The sequence below is a fragment of the Pteronotus mesoamericanus genome, unplaced genomic scaffold, assembly GCF_021234165.1.
Source record: "Pteronotus mesoamericanus isolate MK-2021 breed Mesoamerican mustached bat unplaced genomic scaffold, CSHL_Meso_final contig_220, whole genome shotgun sequence".
In the NCBI taxonomy this organism is placed as follows: Eukaryota; Metazoa; Chordata; class Mammalia; order Chiroptera; family Mormoopidae; genus Pteronotus; species Pteronotus mesoamericanus.
In genome coordinates this window covers 3,674,069-3,691,264 of record NW_026555091.1, presented here as the reverse complement: position 1 = coordinate 3,691,264, position 17,196 = coordinate 3,674,069, and the positions used below count along the sequence as shown (strand labels likewise).

General features: G+C 52.7%; 1 protein-coding gene across 1 annotated transcript in view; it reads left to right on the top strand.

The window, feature by feature from the left end:
* The window catches only part of AOAH (acyloxyacyl hydrolase), a 122,277-nt gene that overhangs the window by 34,736 nt on the left and 70,345 nt on the right, over window positions 1-17,196 (top strand). The window contains exons 5-9 of the mRNA XM_054571357.1: window positions 5,753-5,812; window positions 9,911-9,981; window positions 13,492-13,552; window positions 14,584-14,654; window positions 15,479-15,527. Of these exons, the coding sequence (XP_054427332.1) occupies window positions 5,753-5,812; window positions 9,911-9,981; window positions 13,492-13,552; window positions 14,584-14,654; window positions 15,479-15,527 (312 nt within the window). The remainder of the gene's footprint in view (window positions 1-5,752; window positions 5,813-9,910; window positions 9,982-13,491; window positions 13,553-14,583; window positions 14,655-15,478; window positions 15,528-17,196) is intronic.

The following is a 17,196-nucleotide window of genomic DNA, read 5'->3' as shown; positions in this document are numbered from 1 at the left end:
CAAAGTGGCTCAGAATTTGAAATGCGCTAACATGCGCTATGGCTCTCTCCTCTGGTCAGTTCACAGATTTCCCAGACTTGTTTAACTGGAACAGCCACACTTTTCCTTCCTTGTGCCCCCCAGTGCCACCTCCCAGGGCAGGAGCGAAGGCGTGGGGTTTTGTGCCGAGCGGGCCTGAGCTGAGGCTGGGCTGTGCCGCTTACTGGCGCGGTCACTTTGGGCAAGCTGCTTCTCCACTCTGGGCCTCAGCTTACCTCACCTATAAAACAGGGAAAACAGTGATGACCATGTAACACTGTCCATACTGTCTTCTCCTGAGAGTGTTCTGTGAACCTTCTCTCCCAGGTTGTAAGGCCCTTGATGAGGAGGGCTATGCTTCATTCACAATTGTCCCCTAATATAGGATTCCGGGGGCACTACAGACGCTCGATGGGTATTTGTGGAGTGAATGAATGAAATGAATGATTGCACAGAGACATGACTGACCGGGTGAATATTTCTTTCTCCTCCCATTGTCGATCACAGCTCGTAATTACACTTGTACCTGCGTTACATGGATGTTCGCACAGGCTCTTGGCACACACGGCGGTTCGCTCCCTTGACCGTGTGGTCCTTGGCATTACACCTCCCTCGCTCCATGTGAGTTACTCTTGCCCTGCTGCTGAGCCTTGGTGTGACCTTCTAAGTCACACTTTGTGGCTTGTGTTACAACGTCAGGCTTACCTTACCCTTGGAAAAGAGCGTGGCAGTGCTGGGAAAGGTACTGGAATTGAGAGATTGAGCGCCACCAGCTCTGTTTGCAGAGCGGCCTGGTTAAATTATGTAACCACTGGGCCTCAGTTTTCTCACCTCTAAAATGGGAGATATAATACTTTTCTCCTGGGGTGGTTTTGAGGATCATTGAAAAATAGCATACATTAATGTAGACTGTTTTACTTTAATTTTTTTCAGCTCTCTATTAGTGACATAACAACCCGTATAAAAGTACCACTTGTCATTAACACGAGTGTTGCGCTTCCTGTATGCAAGGCACTATTCTAAGTACTATCTTGTTCAGTCCTCCCACACACACACATGAAAAGTGTTATCACCATCCCCATTTTGCAGATGAGGAAACTGATGCTCACAATGCTTAAGTAATATGTCCAACATCTCGTAACTAGTAAACAACCCGCAAACACTCTGGAGTCCAAATTCACTTTAAATTAAGAAATAACACGGAGCCCATAATCTAGTGATCAACACATTTCTAAAGCTTCCGCTGAAGATGGAAGTTTTACCCACACTCAAAGCGCTAGGTTTGACAGCTCTCTTCCTGCTGCGTGGACTCCCATTGGGCCTTTGCTTGGCGGAGGGCAAACCCTACCAGGGCACCCCCTTCACCCATAAAACCAATGGCAATGCGTGCTTGGCCCTGTTCTTCCCTTGCCCACCCGTGTCGGAGCCCAGGGCCCAGCACCACACTGGAGAGCGAGGGCAGTTGTCACCAAGCCTCTGCCCTTGTCTGAAGACTTTGGGCTGGCTCTGGTTAGCAGGAGCTCTTAACTCACTCTAGACAAAAGTATTATACAGCATCTGGCACAAATAACGCCCCTTTATGATATTACAAAGTCATAAGCATGTCATTCTGTAACATAATGATATCACTCTCAAGCATGCCGTATGACATTTTCGGTGAAATGGTCAAATTAAAACTGTAAATTATTACACCCATGTTATTACCCTACCCACCACACTCAAGCGGGCGTTACTTTCGCCGGACCCTGTATTCCACGAGCCACCATGGACAGATGCGTCCTAGTGCTCCGGGGATCAAGCAAACGGTTGGCCTTTCCTCTATGGGACTGCCAGGGCCCCGTGCCATGCTGTCCTTGGAATTTGCCACGTTCTTAAGTAGAGAAATCCAGTGTACACATCCATGGTTCTTTGAACGGTAAGTCCAGAGGCTGAGAGCTTGTGTCTCTATGTGACCCTGTGATCGCTTCCTGGGTAGCCCGTTCATGAGTGTGAAACAGGCTCTGAAGGGGATTTGAAGCTGGCAGGAGGGAGAGCACCCCACCACCAAGCCCCGAACTGCTGATGGGGGTCAGCTTGTGTCATAGACATCATTTCAGCTTCCAGCCAGCAGGGTTTCTCTCCAGCTCACGGTCTATTCCCAAGCTTTCTCCTCGACTGCCGATTGCAGGTGCGCTCTCTAGCAGGGGTGTCCAACCGGCAGCCTGCAGGATGGCTACGAATGTGACCCAACGCAGAATCACAAATTCACCTAGAACATCATGAGATTAGTTTGTGATTACATGTCACGATGTGTTTAATGTGTGCCCCGAGACAACTCTTCTTCTCCCAGGGTGGCACAGAGATGCCAAAAGGTTGGACACCCCTGCAAGGTTTTCATTTTAAAGAAGATGAAGGAGTGATCCTCACACTTTATAAACATTGGCTTAAACCCTGGGTTGCCAACAGAGAAAGGTTACGAAGGAATGATAATTATCTTCATTTTCACTTGCTGAGTGTTTGCCCCCTTTGCCTGCCATTAAGATAAGCGAACAAATTAGCTTTCCCAAATGTCTTTGAGTCCTTACATCTTTTTTCTTCTGGGGAATAAAGATCAGCGCTTTGTCCAGATTCTCTTCTTTGTGTTGGAATCAGCACAATTGCACTGTGGGAGAAAGTGGTGCTCTGGTCAAGCCAGGTCCAGACAAACTTGCCCTCTGCACTTCAGCCGGGACCACCGAAGCATCTGTCACACCCAGCACGGAGGGGGTCAGAAGGCATTAGGTGTGGCCCTTGTCACTTACTTATTTTGCTTGTCTCTTTCCCTCAGTCAACCTGGATCCCCCCAGAGAACGAAGCTGAATTAAAATCAAATCAGTTCTCTCGAGGGGAGCCAGGTGCCCCTCCTAGGGGGAGGTGGCCAAGGGCCCTCCCCGCTTCACCTCCCTTCTCTTTGCTGTACCTGCTCCTGGCCTGTCCCGTCGCCGGCGGAAACGCCAGGAGGGCGGGTATGTGTACAGGCCGCCTGGGTCCCCCCTGCATCCCTGTGCTGGGAGCACCTCGTTTTCACTTCGGTAAGAAACGGGGCAACTGGTATTGCATTTGTTTTTGTTTTTTGAAAACATTGCTGACTGTGTGCTCCTTACTGAAAAATGTAGAAAACACAGAAAAGAACCAAAAGGAAAAGCTGCCACCCACAGTTATCATAGCGTATTTCTTTGCAGGATTTCTTCTGGGTCTATAAAATCCAGTGGCCTTCTTCCCTTGCTTGATATACTGTCATAAATGTTTTCTCTCCCTTTTCTATTTCCATACTAACCGAGCACCTACTACAGAGCGGGGTCTGCAGGAGGCCACATAGATCTCGAGCCGGGCCTTTGAATGCAAAGGGGTACCCCGGGCAGAGAAGCGGGGGCCCCACCGTCCAGTCTCGATATTGTGGAGAATGAGAATGAGCTTTAGGCGGACAAGGGGGCCCAAAAAGGGCCCCCAAACAGCGACAGGCCCCTGGATCTAATGTCTCACCATGATCCTGCCAGAGAAGCTTGTGTCGTACAATAGGAGAATCTCCAGGACATGTTGGAATTTCCAGAAAAAGCCAGAACTGCCTTCCGCAGGGTCGTTTTTCATTGGGGCTGTTCCCTGCACAGCCTTTCTGTGTAAGGTGTCTGTTTTAAAGTCGATGGCTGTCGTGAGCTGATCTGGCCTTTGCCCAGTCAGAGCACACGCTGGGCACGGTGTTGGAGCGCGGTCTGGCCGTATCTTGACCTTGGGTGACCGGGCCCAGAGAGGTCTGGGGGTCCCAGGGAGAGGCTGGATGGCCTGAGCTGGGAAAGGGACCCTCAAGTCCTCGGGAACACAACTGTTCACCAACTGACCCACAGCAGGGTTTCGACGTTTTGAGAAACCGGCCTTGTAGGGATCCTGGCAACCAGACCCGCCTGGAAAGCGGCTTCTCTTTCCAAGTAGCTAACATGCATGTGTAGATGCCAGGGGCCAGCTGCCTGGGCCGCGAGCGCCGTGGTGTGGCGCTTTTTGAGCCTGAGCCGCTAGGGTGTGAATTGGAGCAGACAGCAGGGAGAGGGTTTCGGTCGCGCCCGCCATGTGCTCGGAGCGCAGGTGGCAGCTGGCTTTACCACCCGCCTCCCTGAAGCCCCTCCTGGAGGATGCCCTGCACCCCCGGCCATCCTCAGCCGTCCCTCCTCCACTCCTGTCCCCGCAGCGTGGCTGAGGTCCGCAGACAGCCCAGCTGCAGGGTGGAGGGAGGCCCCTCCCGCGTGAAGAACCACATGAGAGTCAAGGGGGGATTTGGGCCCTGACCCCCCATCCGCAGCAAGGCCAGCTTCTCCCAAGAGGCCTCGCCTGCTGAGAAGCCAGCTCCGAAGTCCCATTCCAGGGTCCTTTTCTTCTTTTTCCTGCTTTAATGCAGGGACGAAGTTCTCAGTTACCTAGAGTCAGAACGATGACGCTCTCCCAGAACCCCAGCTTCCCTCCTGATTGGGGAGAAGTTTTTCCAATCACTGAGAAGTACAGATGAGTGGTTACAAAGTCCTCACGGGGGTGTAAAGTACAGCGTGGGGAATGCAGTCGATAATATTGTAATAATGGTACACGGTGCCAGGTGGGGACCGGAAACGTCGGGGGGACACTTCATAAGGTATAGGATTGTCTAACCACTACGCTGTACCCCTGAAACCAATACAACATAATATTGAATGTCAACTGTAATTGAAAAAGATTTTTTTAAAAACCATATCAATTATTCAACAGGGGGTGATCAGCACAGGCCCAGGGCTGGGGACTTCAATGGACAACGGCCTCTGACCCTCACGGCCCCTTAGGCGGTAGATCGCTATAATTCCTGTATTACACAGGATAAAAATAGGGCTTTTTATCACGCTAAGGAGCAGCGTAGAAGCTGCCCAAGGACGCACAGCTAGGGAACCGCGGGGCTGGGTTGGAATCCATCCCCCACGCTCCATCGGCACCACACAAGGGGAAGACCGAGGAGGGACAATCAGGGCCAGGACAAAAGCGCTGGGAGGCCGTGCGGGGGGCCAACACTCTCCATCCCTTACCCGCGCTGGGTTGTTTTTCTCCCAGGCCTCCTAAAAATACACAAATACGGAATTCCACAGGGGTAGTCATTGGGATTAGTTAGCTAACTGTGCGTTTGCAGTGTAAACTCAGGAGATGTGCTCAGACGCTCAAGAAATGGTCGAAGGAAGGGGCTGTCTACCCAGGAGAAGCGGAGGGAAGGAGGGGTGGAGTGGCACTTGGTCAACCGTTGCCCGGTACTGGGGCCGAGGTTGGCTGGGGCCGTCTCCTGCCTCGGGGCTTTCAGACACCATGACAAGCTTGTCCTTGGGGAGGCTGGCGAAGCCTTGCGGGCAAGGAGGCGGGGATTCAGACCGAGTGTCTGCAGGATGCCAGCTCTGAGCGCGGCGGCAGCCAGCTTCTTAGCTTTTCCGTGTGTCCTTTTCCTCATCCATAAAAAGGTCAGACCTCTCAGAGCTGTTGTGAAGACTAAACGAGGTAATGTTTGCAAAGTCCTTAGCGTGACACCGGGCATGGAGGGAGTCCCTTCCTTAGGATTGTTATTAACGTGAAATGGCCTCCCTGAGAATTATCTTATCACAAAGTTATGGAATAATTTCTTTGTTTCAAACTCACAGACTTGAAAACTCCTAACTCTAAAAAAGACACAGAAAGAAAAGAGAAGACACAAGCGATAATGTTGTCTGACTTGTTTTCACAGGAGACCTGGGAATTTACTCTGGAGAAGGCAAGACAGATTGTCAAGAAGCCTCGGACCCCGGTAAGCCCGCGGGGGGAGAGTGCCGGGCTGCTGTGCGCACTGCAGTGGTCCTGGGCTGGGAGTAGGCATGTGCGCTCCTTCCCCTCCCCCACCCTTCTCTCCACAGCAACATTGCCCAAACTCGGCACTCCCGGCATGTCGGGCTGGATAATCCTTTGTCGTGCGCGCCCTCCTGTGCATGGTAGGGTGTTTAGCAGCGTCCCTGCCCTCCACCCACTAGAGGACAGCATGGCTACCCATCCCTCCCGGGTCGTGACAACCAAAAATGTATCCTGATGCTCGCAAATGTCCCCTGAGCCCCATGGAGACCTGCGCTCTCCAGTAGGCCACTTTGGAGGAGGCGGTATATCCTCCCATTCCTCCACTTTCTAAATATGGGACCTTAAACGGAGCCCCAGTCTTGCTCTCGGTAAGATGGGGACAATAGCAGTGTTCCTGCCTCCAGGCACGGGTGGGAGGACAAATGGAGTTGATGTGTGGGAAGCTCGCGGTATCGTGCCTGGGATTTATCAGGCACTCCATAGATACTAGGCCAATCGTCACAGAATTGTTGCTCTCCCTAACTTGTCCTCTTTGTCTTAATGCTTTGATTCAACAGAGAGAATGTTTAGTTCAAATCAGTTATTATGGGGCCAAGTATTCGACTTAGGCCCCAGTTACAAATCAGCCCCAACTGAAAAGGAAGTAAAAGAGTAGACTTTTCAAAAGAGTGTGTCCCTCAATGTTACAGCCCTGAGCGAGGCAGCGTCATGAAGATGGGGAGACGAGAGGGCAGGGCCCCTGGCCTGGGCTTCCCCCCGCCGGCCAGCTCACCACCCACCCTCATGCGCCACTGTGAAGGGGGGGTTGGTTTGGCAACGTGCCAGTGAAGGGGAGCACTACCCCTCGACGCTCAGCTGGCCAGATGCAGCAGAGAAAAACAGAGGATGCCCTATTAAATTTGAATTTCAGCAGATAAATGATAAATAATTATGTGGTATAAGTGTGTCCAGTGCAATACCTTATCTGGCAACACCGCTCGTGGTGGGGGGCACGTTTGGGCTTCAATGTGCAAGGTCGATGCCTGTTTCATGACACTATGCAGGCATTTCTACACGACCTAGTAATCCATCACCATGTCTGCATTGCTGATCATTATTTAATTCAGTGAACTATTAAAGTCCAACTGGAGCTGGGTAGGCTCATCTGCTCAAGTCATTGAAGAAGAAATGGAAACGCCACTTGAAACCCTTGACCATCACTTCAGATTCTAAACAGGACCAAAGACGGTAACACAGTTCTCCCTTTCTCCTTCTCTCCAGGCATCTAAACACTTATTCTCGGGGCATTGTTTTCTCCACTTGGCACAAGCTGCCTTGGCATTCACTCAGAGGCTAATTAGGATTTTACAGTTTTCTATTTCTGTCACCAGAATTGCAGGCATAATTCATGGGGTCGGATTCCAATAATTGCTTGCATGAAGCCAAAGGAAAAAAAAAATTCTACTGAACAATTCAACAATAATGCACTTCTCAAACAAAAGTCCTCCAATTTACTTACTCTCCAGATTAAAGCTCTCAAGGAAAAAACATAATCAAGAAACGCAAATAAGCATCTCGGGAAAGCTGCTGGGAGGATATCGGTGGCAATGAATTCCCCAGGGTGGGTTTGCGGAGCGGGGTGCCGCTGAGAGCCGCAGACCTAGCCAGGCTGCAGAAAGCAGCGCAGAGTCGGCCTCCTGGCCGTGAGAAGCCAGACCGGTGAAAGCTCCGCCCTGTCCGCTCTGTTGCAGGGAATCAAACGCTCCAGAGAAGATCTGTACCTGCCAGAGGCCCCGAGAGCCTCCTCAGGGCGACTTGCCTTGGATTTGGCACAACACTGATCTCTAAGGGGTCAGAGAGCCTGGGTCATGGAATCACTTTATTTAATTCTCACAAAAACTCCCACAAAGTAGGTAACATACCTCCGCTATCAACCCCGTTTCACAGATGAGAGAACCGAGGACCAGACAGGTTCAGTAATGGGCTCATTCCCCCGATTTTTGAGTGAGACATCCATCGTTTAAATCCAGGTTTAGCTACTTCCAAGTGCCTACCCGTCCCACTCCACTGGCGGCCCTCACCCAGACCCCCTCGGTACTAAATTCCAGGCTGCACTGCCCGCATTGCAGGCTCTGGAGGTCCCAGAACCACGCAGTGCACAACCCGGGCTGCTGCACACAGCGGCCCTGATCCGAAACCTGCCCGCTCAGCAGGACCTTCCGGGGAGCTTTTACCAGGGGTGACCAACCTGTGGCCGTGGGCCACACATGGCCCAGGGTGGCTATGAATGTAGCCCAACGCAACATCATAAATTTACTTAAAACATTATGAGATATTTTTTGTGATTCTGTGTCACAAGACACCCACAACTAAGACTTATTCGGCCCCAAACGGCAATGACACTGAGGTTAGAAACCCCGGCATCAGGCCTTGGGGTCTCCAGCTGCCAACGGGCCTCTGCGTCCCATCTGGCCCCCTCCGGGCCATCCTCCCAACTCCAGAGATCTCGCTCTAAACGACAGATGCAATCCCTCTGCTTAACACCTTCAAGGACTCCCCACGGCCCCCAGGGTGGCACTGACAAGCATTGTAGACTTGTCGCAACACCTCCTTCCTTCCACGGGTCACCGTGATCCCGTGGTTCCCTGTGTTCCAACCAGGTTGGAATGTTTGACGGTCCTCAGAGACAGCAACTCCCGCAGCGCTGCGTGGGGTGCCCCCTCCACTGCAGCCGTGCTACCCCGACACCCAGGACCTTTATAAAATGCAGGCTGTGATGCAGCAGATCTGCCACATGGCCTGAGGCTCTGCCTTTGTCGGGGTTCCCAGGCGGCGTCGGTGTTCCTAGTTTGCAATTACGCTTTCAGCAGCCAGGACCTGAAGCCATGGTTCTCGAAGTGTAGCCGGCAGCACGGTGACCGGACCCCACGAAAACACAGATTACTGCGACCCTTGCCAGGCTTTCTGATTTAGCACATCGGTGGAACCCATGAATTGCCTCGCTAGCAATTCAGCAGAGTATGCTCTTGCAGAGCCACAGAGCCCAGAGCACGGGTCTTAACCTTCCCAGCTGCCTCTTCCTCTGAGTCCCTAGGGAGGCATGTCAGTGCCTGGACCAGTGCAGGCCTCGCTGGCCCGCTAAGAGCCTGAAGAGCACCCCCACCCCTGCCAGCGCCGGGTGCCCCGAGACCGTGGGCTCCGCAAAGACACGGAGGGACTCCTCCATCTCCACATCTTGCAGGCAGAGGGAGGCGCGAGTCAGGGCTGCTGGTCTAAACCTAGAGAACTGCGCAAACATCTTGACCACACTCCCAACTTCACTCAGAGCCTGGAAAGGTCGTTCTCCTCCGCCAAGGTCAAAATTTCACTGACTCGTTAACACAGGTCCTCGCCATCTGCTGGCAGGAATCGGCAGTACCTCTCCCTTTGTTGATAAATGGCGATCCCTACCTTTGTCTACCCTGTTGTGTTTTTCTTTCATCTGAGGAAAGCAGTGAAGCAGTGTGGAAACCACGCTCTCTCTAGAAGCACAGCTTCGTCATGGCCGGGCTTTTCACGTATCACAGAGCCAGAGAGCCCGAGGAAACCGCAGTCCCTCGGCTCCCAAAGCGCGAGGGGCGTCGCCTGCCCTGCCTCTGCCTCCCGGGGGAGGGCCTGGCGTCCCTGCTTCTTCCCGTTTGTCCGAAGGGATGGAATGGTCTTACTTGATATGGCATTCATTTTCAAGTCCTTTTTCAAAGCACTGAAGTACATTGAGGACGAGGAATTTTGTTGCCTGAGGAGATCCGCCCAAAGCGGGCCAGACCCTGGGGAAAAGACAGGGGAGGGCGGGCAGGGGGAGGCGGGAACGCTGGCGGGTGGAGGGGCGCGGGCCGAACACAGGCTCGGACCTGGAACCAATGACCCGTGTGGGGCCAGAGCAGAGGGAACTGTCTCTGAGTGGGACGGCCAGGGTTCTGGAGAAAGGAGGGCTCCGAAGTCCCGACTCTGGAGCCCACAGGAGAGGAAGGGCCTCGAGAAGCAGGGAGACCCTTCCTTGAGCTAACCAACTCTTTTTGCTATTTTTGTTTCCCTCCAGAAATATTCCAGAAGCAGTTCTGACATTTGTTCACTCCCATTTTTGACCAAGATCTGTCAGGAGATTAAATCGTATGTATTCTATTTCCACCCTTCTGACTACTGCCCGCGGTGGCATCTCTGGTTGTCCCTGTTTTCTAATGACTAAAACCACCTTCAAATGTTCAAGGCATCTCCCCGAAAGGGAAAGTGTTTCCCGCTCATGACTCATACAGAAGAACCTACAGGATCCATTATCTCCAAACCAATTCTTTTGAAAATATACTCAATACCAGTATTTTGGCGCCTCAAGACCGGACTTCTTCCTGAGGCAGGGACAGAGGCTGCTGGTGAAGCTGTGTCTCCCAGCCCCCGAGGGCCCAAGATACCTGCCACCCAGGTGCACTGGACCGCATGTGTTCTTTGGGGAACGTCCACATTCTTGGCTCCTGGACAATGCTGTCTCCTGCGCCGGCTTTGAAAACGAGCCAAGTAATGTCTCTGAGCCTCTGTTTCCCCATACCTAAAATTAAGGTATATGCTAAATTAGGACTACACCTCAGAATCACTTGGGAATGATTTCCATGTAGGCTGCTTGGCCCGGGACCTAGTGGGGGCGCACCACACTTTCCTGGGCTCCAGTGGTCTCTGTCCTCCCCAGCACTCAGGTTCTATCCTGGTGCCAGACCGTGGACGCTACAGGCCCGAGTGATGCTCTCCTGCCTCCAAACCACGCTCTGTAGCTGCGGGCCGTCCCTAGGAGCACGCCACCCGCCCCGGCCCCTGTGGCCTTCCTCCTTGCTCTCCGGCAGGCAGGCTCTGTCGTGTGAGCCAACTTCAGTGCAGCCTCGTTCTCACTGTGAGGGCCTATGGGGGAGAGCGCCCCGAGGGGGGGCAGACTGGGAAGCGATATTAGTCTTCGAGAGTTGCCACAGTAAAACACACACACTGGCTGGCTTAGAACAGCAGAAACATGTCCTCCCCCAGTTCTGGAGGCTGGAGGCCAGCAAGCAAGGTGTCGGCAGGGCCCCTCCGAGATGCCCTTGAGGCTCTGCGTTGGATCCTTCCTTGATCTTTTGTGTCTGGTGGTGGCCGTCAGTCCTCGGTGTCCCTGGCTTGTAGCTGCGCCACTTCAGTCTCTGCTTCCATCTTCATGTGGCCACCTTCCCCGTGCGTCTGTCTTTGCCTTTTATAAGGATCCCAATCATATCGGATTAGAGACCGCTCTGATGGCCTCCTCGTCACACAAAAACAGCTGCAAAAACCGTCTTTCCAAATAAGTTCACATTCCCAGGGACTAGGGGTTAGAAGTTCAACCTATCTTCTTGCTGAACACGGTTCAACTGTGACAGAGTCACGGAGCTTACACCCCACTGTCCTTCATCTCATGAGCTCCGCGGGACCCAAATCCAAGGCACACCGCCTGTCTGCTGCGGACATTCCTCGGGAGAGGAGGAAGAGCTGCGTCTGGCCCACATGCAGAGCCTCTCAGGGAGCCAAGAGTTTAAGGGCTTTTCCTAGCTCATCCGCCACATGAGCTCCTGCAAACCAGCTGTGAGAATTGTCTCTGTAACAGTGTCAACGCCCTTTTTCATGAATGGGGTGGATGCAGAGAGCAAGCGTCAGGACACGGGATGTGGGGGTGGGCGGCAAATAGCTGAGAGAAAGAAGACACAGGGAGGCTGCGACCCAGCCCCCCAGGCCCCCGATTGTTTCATCGTGCCCTGCCCTCGCTGAACGGAGACCCCGTCCGCTCCTTGCTGAAAACACCCTTGCCTTTTCTACATTCAGTGAGGACCCTTAGGATCCAAAGTGACGACTCTTCAAGGGAATCGCCTCTGAAAAACTGATTTCCAGGGCATCTGCCATGGGGGATTTTTCCCGGCCTAATTTAAAAGGGAAATTCTTCTTTTATGAACAAGTGAAAGCAGTATATTTTTCTCCTTTCTAAAACTCATTGTGGTTCAAGTCTGATTTGCACCGCATCAGCTTTATTCAGTGCTCTATGGTTTATGAAGCACATCTAAATGCAATCTCATTTTTTTCCTCCAAAACAGCCTGTAGCTCGGTATTAACAATGATAACTAAAAGTTACCTGGCACCAGGAACCTTTGTCAATACAACCCTAGAAGGCAGGCACCATTATTATCCCCTTTTCTAGGGAGGTAAAATCATGTGCCCAAGGTCACAGAGCAGGTGTGGAGACATCTGATATCTGAATCCAGCAACCAGTTTCCAAAGGACGGGCTCAGAGACACTACATTGTCTGTCCCTCGATTCTCAACCCCACTTTCAGGTGAGCAAGCGGGTTTCTGGCACATGAAACGCCTGACCCAGCAACACAGTTGGCAGGTGGTAGAGACGGACCTACTGTGTCTTCTACTGACTAATCCTTCGATAAAACCTCCTCTGGCAGCAATGCCTGGCCTGCTCTGTGCCTGTCCCTGTCCCCATCCTGTTTGGTCGAGTCTAGAGTCTTCAAAATACATTGGAGGGGACCCCACCCGCGGGAACTTTCCCAGCTCCCAGCCTAACTGCAGCCGCTCAGTTAGCCCCTGTGGTGGTACCCCAGGCTCACTGGGGCCGGCCTCCGCACCCCATGCTGTCCCCACGCCCCCAGCAGTCCCCACGCCCACCGCCAGCTCTTGGAGAGCAGGGCTACCATTCATTAGTAAACCTTTTATCCCCTGTTCCCTGCGCTGTGCTTAGCATTCGTAGGGACTCCATGAAGAAACAAGGAAACACATAGAGAAAAAGCATTCCTTTACTAGCAAAAAAGACGTGTAGGATACCAGGCCACCACCACGGGGCGATCAGGTTTTCCGTAGCTGTTGTTGTCTTGTTTTGGCTGGAATTCACAGTGCCTACGCACTGTCTTTTTCTTTATCCTCACCCAAGGATACTTTTTATTGATTTAGAGAGAGGGGGAGGGCGGGGGGAGAGAGAGAGAACATCATTTGGTTGCTTCCCACAGGTGCCCAGACAGGGGAGTCAAACCCACAACCTTGTGGTGTAAGGACAACGCTCCAACCAACTGAGCCCCCCGGCCTGGGCACACTGTCTACTTTTTACTGTAGCGACGCTAAGTCAGGAGGGTCCCCTCTTCACGACCTATTCGTTTTGTTTACTTTCCATAAGCATAAACCCACACATGCGTTATTTCCCTTAAATGCATTCCCAATCTCATCTCTTATGCCTCAAGATCCTCAGCGTAAGTTTTTCAAGAGTAAAGTTTCAAGAAAAGACCTGCATCCCAGAGTGGTGTGTAAAATGGCACAAGTTCAACCTGTGAGTGCTGAGCTCGCTGTCTGGACCCCGAATGCAGCCTCCTTCCCAGGGGATCCCAGCATCAATACCCGTGCCCACAAAAGCTTCCGTTCAGTCATTTCGTGTCCCCACGTGGGGCGAGTTGAGTGTCAGAGAGGAGAGAGCTCTGCTGGTGGGGAGCGGGGGTTGGCCAACTTTGCCCGGCTCTCTTATTTTATTTTCAGAATGGGCTTCTATCACATAAACTCAGAGCAGCCGTGTCTGAAAATGTCTGTGTTTGCTCTCACAGCTTCTTTTTTCCCTAGCTCACCAGGTGTTTTGTTTCCTTTCCTCCAGAAGTATAGAGAATTCTGTGCCATTCCGAGATGTTGATTCCGACAAATACAGTGCTTTCCCAGTAAGTACAGTTAACAGCAGCCAGGTGGCCGCTGACTCTTGCGCCACTTCCCACAAGTCTCTGTAAAAAGATAACACCGAATTCCACTTGAAGGCATTATCAATTTGATAATACACCACTTCACAGTTTTGATGACTTTTGGCGGCTTAGTAACGCACAGCCCATCGAGGTGGGCCTTCGGCCTGGGTTTCGGTTTCCTGAGGCTGTGCTCAGCGAGAAACCTCTGTGGGGGCTGAAACGGAAAGGCATTGGGAATTATTTTGGAAATTCTTAAACCTATTCCAACCAACCTTTTAAAAGCATGTGTGAGAGAGAGTATGCACGTGTGCACCTTCACGGTAGAGTAGCTCGGACGTCAGGATGTTCTTTGTGAAAGAAACAAGCAAGTAACATGTCGCAAAGCCCCCAAAGCCGGTCAGACCTCAGATATCCCACCTGGTAACGAGGAACTGAAAACATTTCTGACGTTATCATGACTCTTGATTCTCTCAAGTCAGACAGGCCCAGCATATAATAAGTCCATGTGATTAACCAGTTTAGCTAATGATTTTTTAATTATCCAGTAAAATGACTAGTCATTTGACCAAATAAAGTAATTGACTAGATCCTCACACGACTGGTGATGAACAGAGAAAGTTTGGGGAGTTGGATGGTCCTACAGTTGGACGTGCACACAGAACACATTGATACATGTGTGCAACATATGTGCACATGCCAACACGTGTGCCCATGCACCCACATGCATGTTCACACATGTGCGCCCCCATACAGGCACGCGCCCAGTAGCGTGTATGCGCGCACATCCGCACAGGCACGCGCTGCCCCGTCACTGGCCCTGGTGCTGTGTCACGTTTCACCTCCCTCAGTGTATTCAGTCGCGTTAACCTTAATTCCCTTCGCGATGGCTAGAGCTCCTAGGCTGCGTCTGAGTTACAAACGGCAGATGCCTGTCCCCCGCGGGCAGCTCTGACCGGGCCTCGTCCTGAAGGTCAGGAAGAACTGACCCTCCCCCGTGTGCTCTTGGATTTCAGACGCTGCGGGGCTACCACTGGCGGGGACGGGACTGCAACGACAGCAACGAGAGGACCTACCCCGGCAGAAGGTAAGCGTCCCTGCTGGCCGCTGACCCTGAAGGTCCCCTTCGGAAAAGGAGGCAGGAAGCATCACTCCTCTCCCCAGCCTGGGGGTTCATGCTCACAGGGAGAATCCCCCCACCCCCCGGCCCAACTGAGGCAAAGCTTGGCGAAAACAAGGACATCATTTGTCCAAGAAAGTCCCACCGAGCAGCTACTAATTGCCAGACACAGTGCACCCTGCTGGGGCGGTAAACAGAATGGAAATAAACTTCCTCCTCCCGTGCAGGTTCAGGTCTAGTGGGAGAAACGACCACATAGACAGCTCATTGCGGGCATCTTCCCAGCCACCTGCCCGAGGCTCACAGGGCCTGGGACAGGCGGGGGGAGGGGTGCTCCAGAGAGTGACAAACATGTCACATTCGAGTTCTGGGCTGATGTTCAGCTGATCACTTCTCTCACTTCAACAAACTGGAGGTGTCCCCTCCGCTGGGACCACAGTGCCAGAGCCCCAAATGAACCAGGTGCCAGGGACTTGAGGGGCACTGTTTTAACGGCATCAGCTGTCCCAGTGAAACAGGCCGTAGGTCCAGTTAGCCCGCTCACCGGTGCTGCTCCCCAGCAAAGCTGGGCACTGGCCGAGTCAGCCATGTAGAGGCTGGATTCGGGCCAGCATGCCTGGCCAATTCCTCACACCAAGGTGGCAGCCACGGAGCCAGGCAGAGGCTTCCGTGCGCCACAGCGGGAGAGTCTGCGCTCTCTCAGTGACGCTTTGGGTACAGCTCACCCATGGTGCTGACGCCACTGAGGGACAAATGTATGCCAAAGACCAATGCTGACGTTTTCTTCTCAGACCGGACAACTGGGACGCCCACCAGGACTCCAACTGCAATGGCATCTGGGTAAGCAACTAGATTTCAGCCTGGACCTGCCCTCCTGCGACCCCACGCCTTGTCTGTGTTTGTCACACGTGGGGAAGGAGATGACAGACCAAAGCTAGGCTCTCTTCACAAAGGTGGGGCCCCTCCGCCACTGCCCCGTTAACCCTTGCTGAAGGTCGCCCACACCTGACCTCTTCATGCTCCTCTGAGCAGCCTGAAATGACAGGGAGAGCAGCGGCAGCCGAGTTTTACATCCATCTGAACGTCTGCTAGCAAAGCACTGGCTGTCACCCTGTCATGGCCGCCACTTCCCTTCAGCATCGTAAGGCGAGGTGGGCAGCGTGGGCCACGCCCTGTAGTTACACACTATGGAGCACCTAACTCCGATGGCCCAGCTCCCTGTAAACAATGGGTTTGCTGTACCCAGACCGAGAAAAGGGAAGGAAGGAGGAAAGCCAACCGAACATGCATCTGAGGGCAGCAGCAGCTGCTGGCCCTGGTTTCGTGGGGCGGGGCCTTGAGCTTATACAATGAAGGGGGTCCTCAATATCAAATTACAGATACAACATCAAGTAGGAGAGGAAGCAATTGATTAGAACAATGAAAGACATCCCAACAAGTTACTAGAGTCTTAGAAATGCAGGCCCATCCTTTTGAGATCTCTTTTTGGATTTAGCACAAATGCTTACCTGGAAATTTTGTCCCAAGTGCAACCTGGCTTCTCTCCTCCCCGCCTGGAACACTCTATGGCTCCCAGCTGCCCCCAGCACTCACAGAAGCAAGGGTGGGGCTCAGAGGAGCCCTGGCGTTTAAGATCCCCCAGCTTCAAGATACATTGCCTCTGAGTAGTCGCCTCATTGATCTGCTTGGACGACATGGGGAATGTTTCTGTAAATATTTCCCTGTCTCCAGGACACTGACAGTCCACGGCTTCTGGGGTATGGAGGACGGGACAGATTGTAGCCCGGCCCACCCCACCTGCCAGGCACACTTTCTTTTCATGAGGAGGAGAAGGCGTCTCCCCTAGATCTTAAGGTGCCAAGACCCCCACAAGGCAGTTCTTGTTCTGATAAATTCAAACGAAGGTGTCATGTTGGGAGGCAAAGGGGCTGATCGTGTGTGAGACAGCTGTCCTTGTTCCACGGCCCCATCCCTGCCTATGACTTGCTGGGCCACCCACACAAGGACGTAAGAGACTGTGCTCGGCCAGTGGAAACACCGTGAGCAGAGGAAGCCGAGACGCAGCTCACCGTGAGTCGCGGCAGAAAGGCCCACTGCCTTCATGCCTCCCCTTCTCACAGAGCAAAAAGGGCTCACGGGCTCACAAAATCACAACGTCAGAGGGGACTTTAGGACCATCGAGTCCACTATTTCCCACACTGTTCCCCCAGAACCCCAGTGCTGAGTGTGATGTTAATAGGCACTGGGGAGGGGTCCTATGGTCAAGTTTAGGAAGTACTGAGAGGCCTGGGCCGTTCTCATTACTTCCCGATTTCTCAGCATTCTGATGTTGTGGCATGCACTGGGGGCCCCCAAGACCAAGAGAGTAAACATGAGGTTTCTAACACATCTCTGACCACCAAGAACTTTTGTCTTAGAATACGGTTAATGCAACCATCGCTATCTAGTGATACACTAGTGCTCTCCAGACTACAGTGTGGCAAGCAAAAGAAAACAAAAACCAATGATA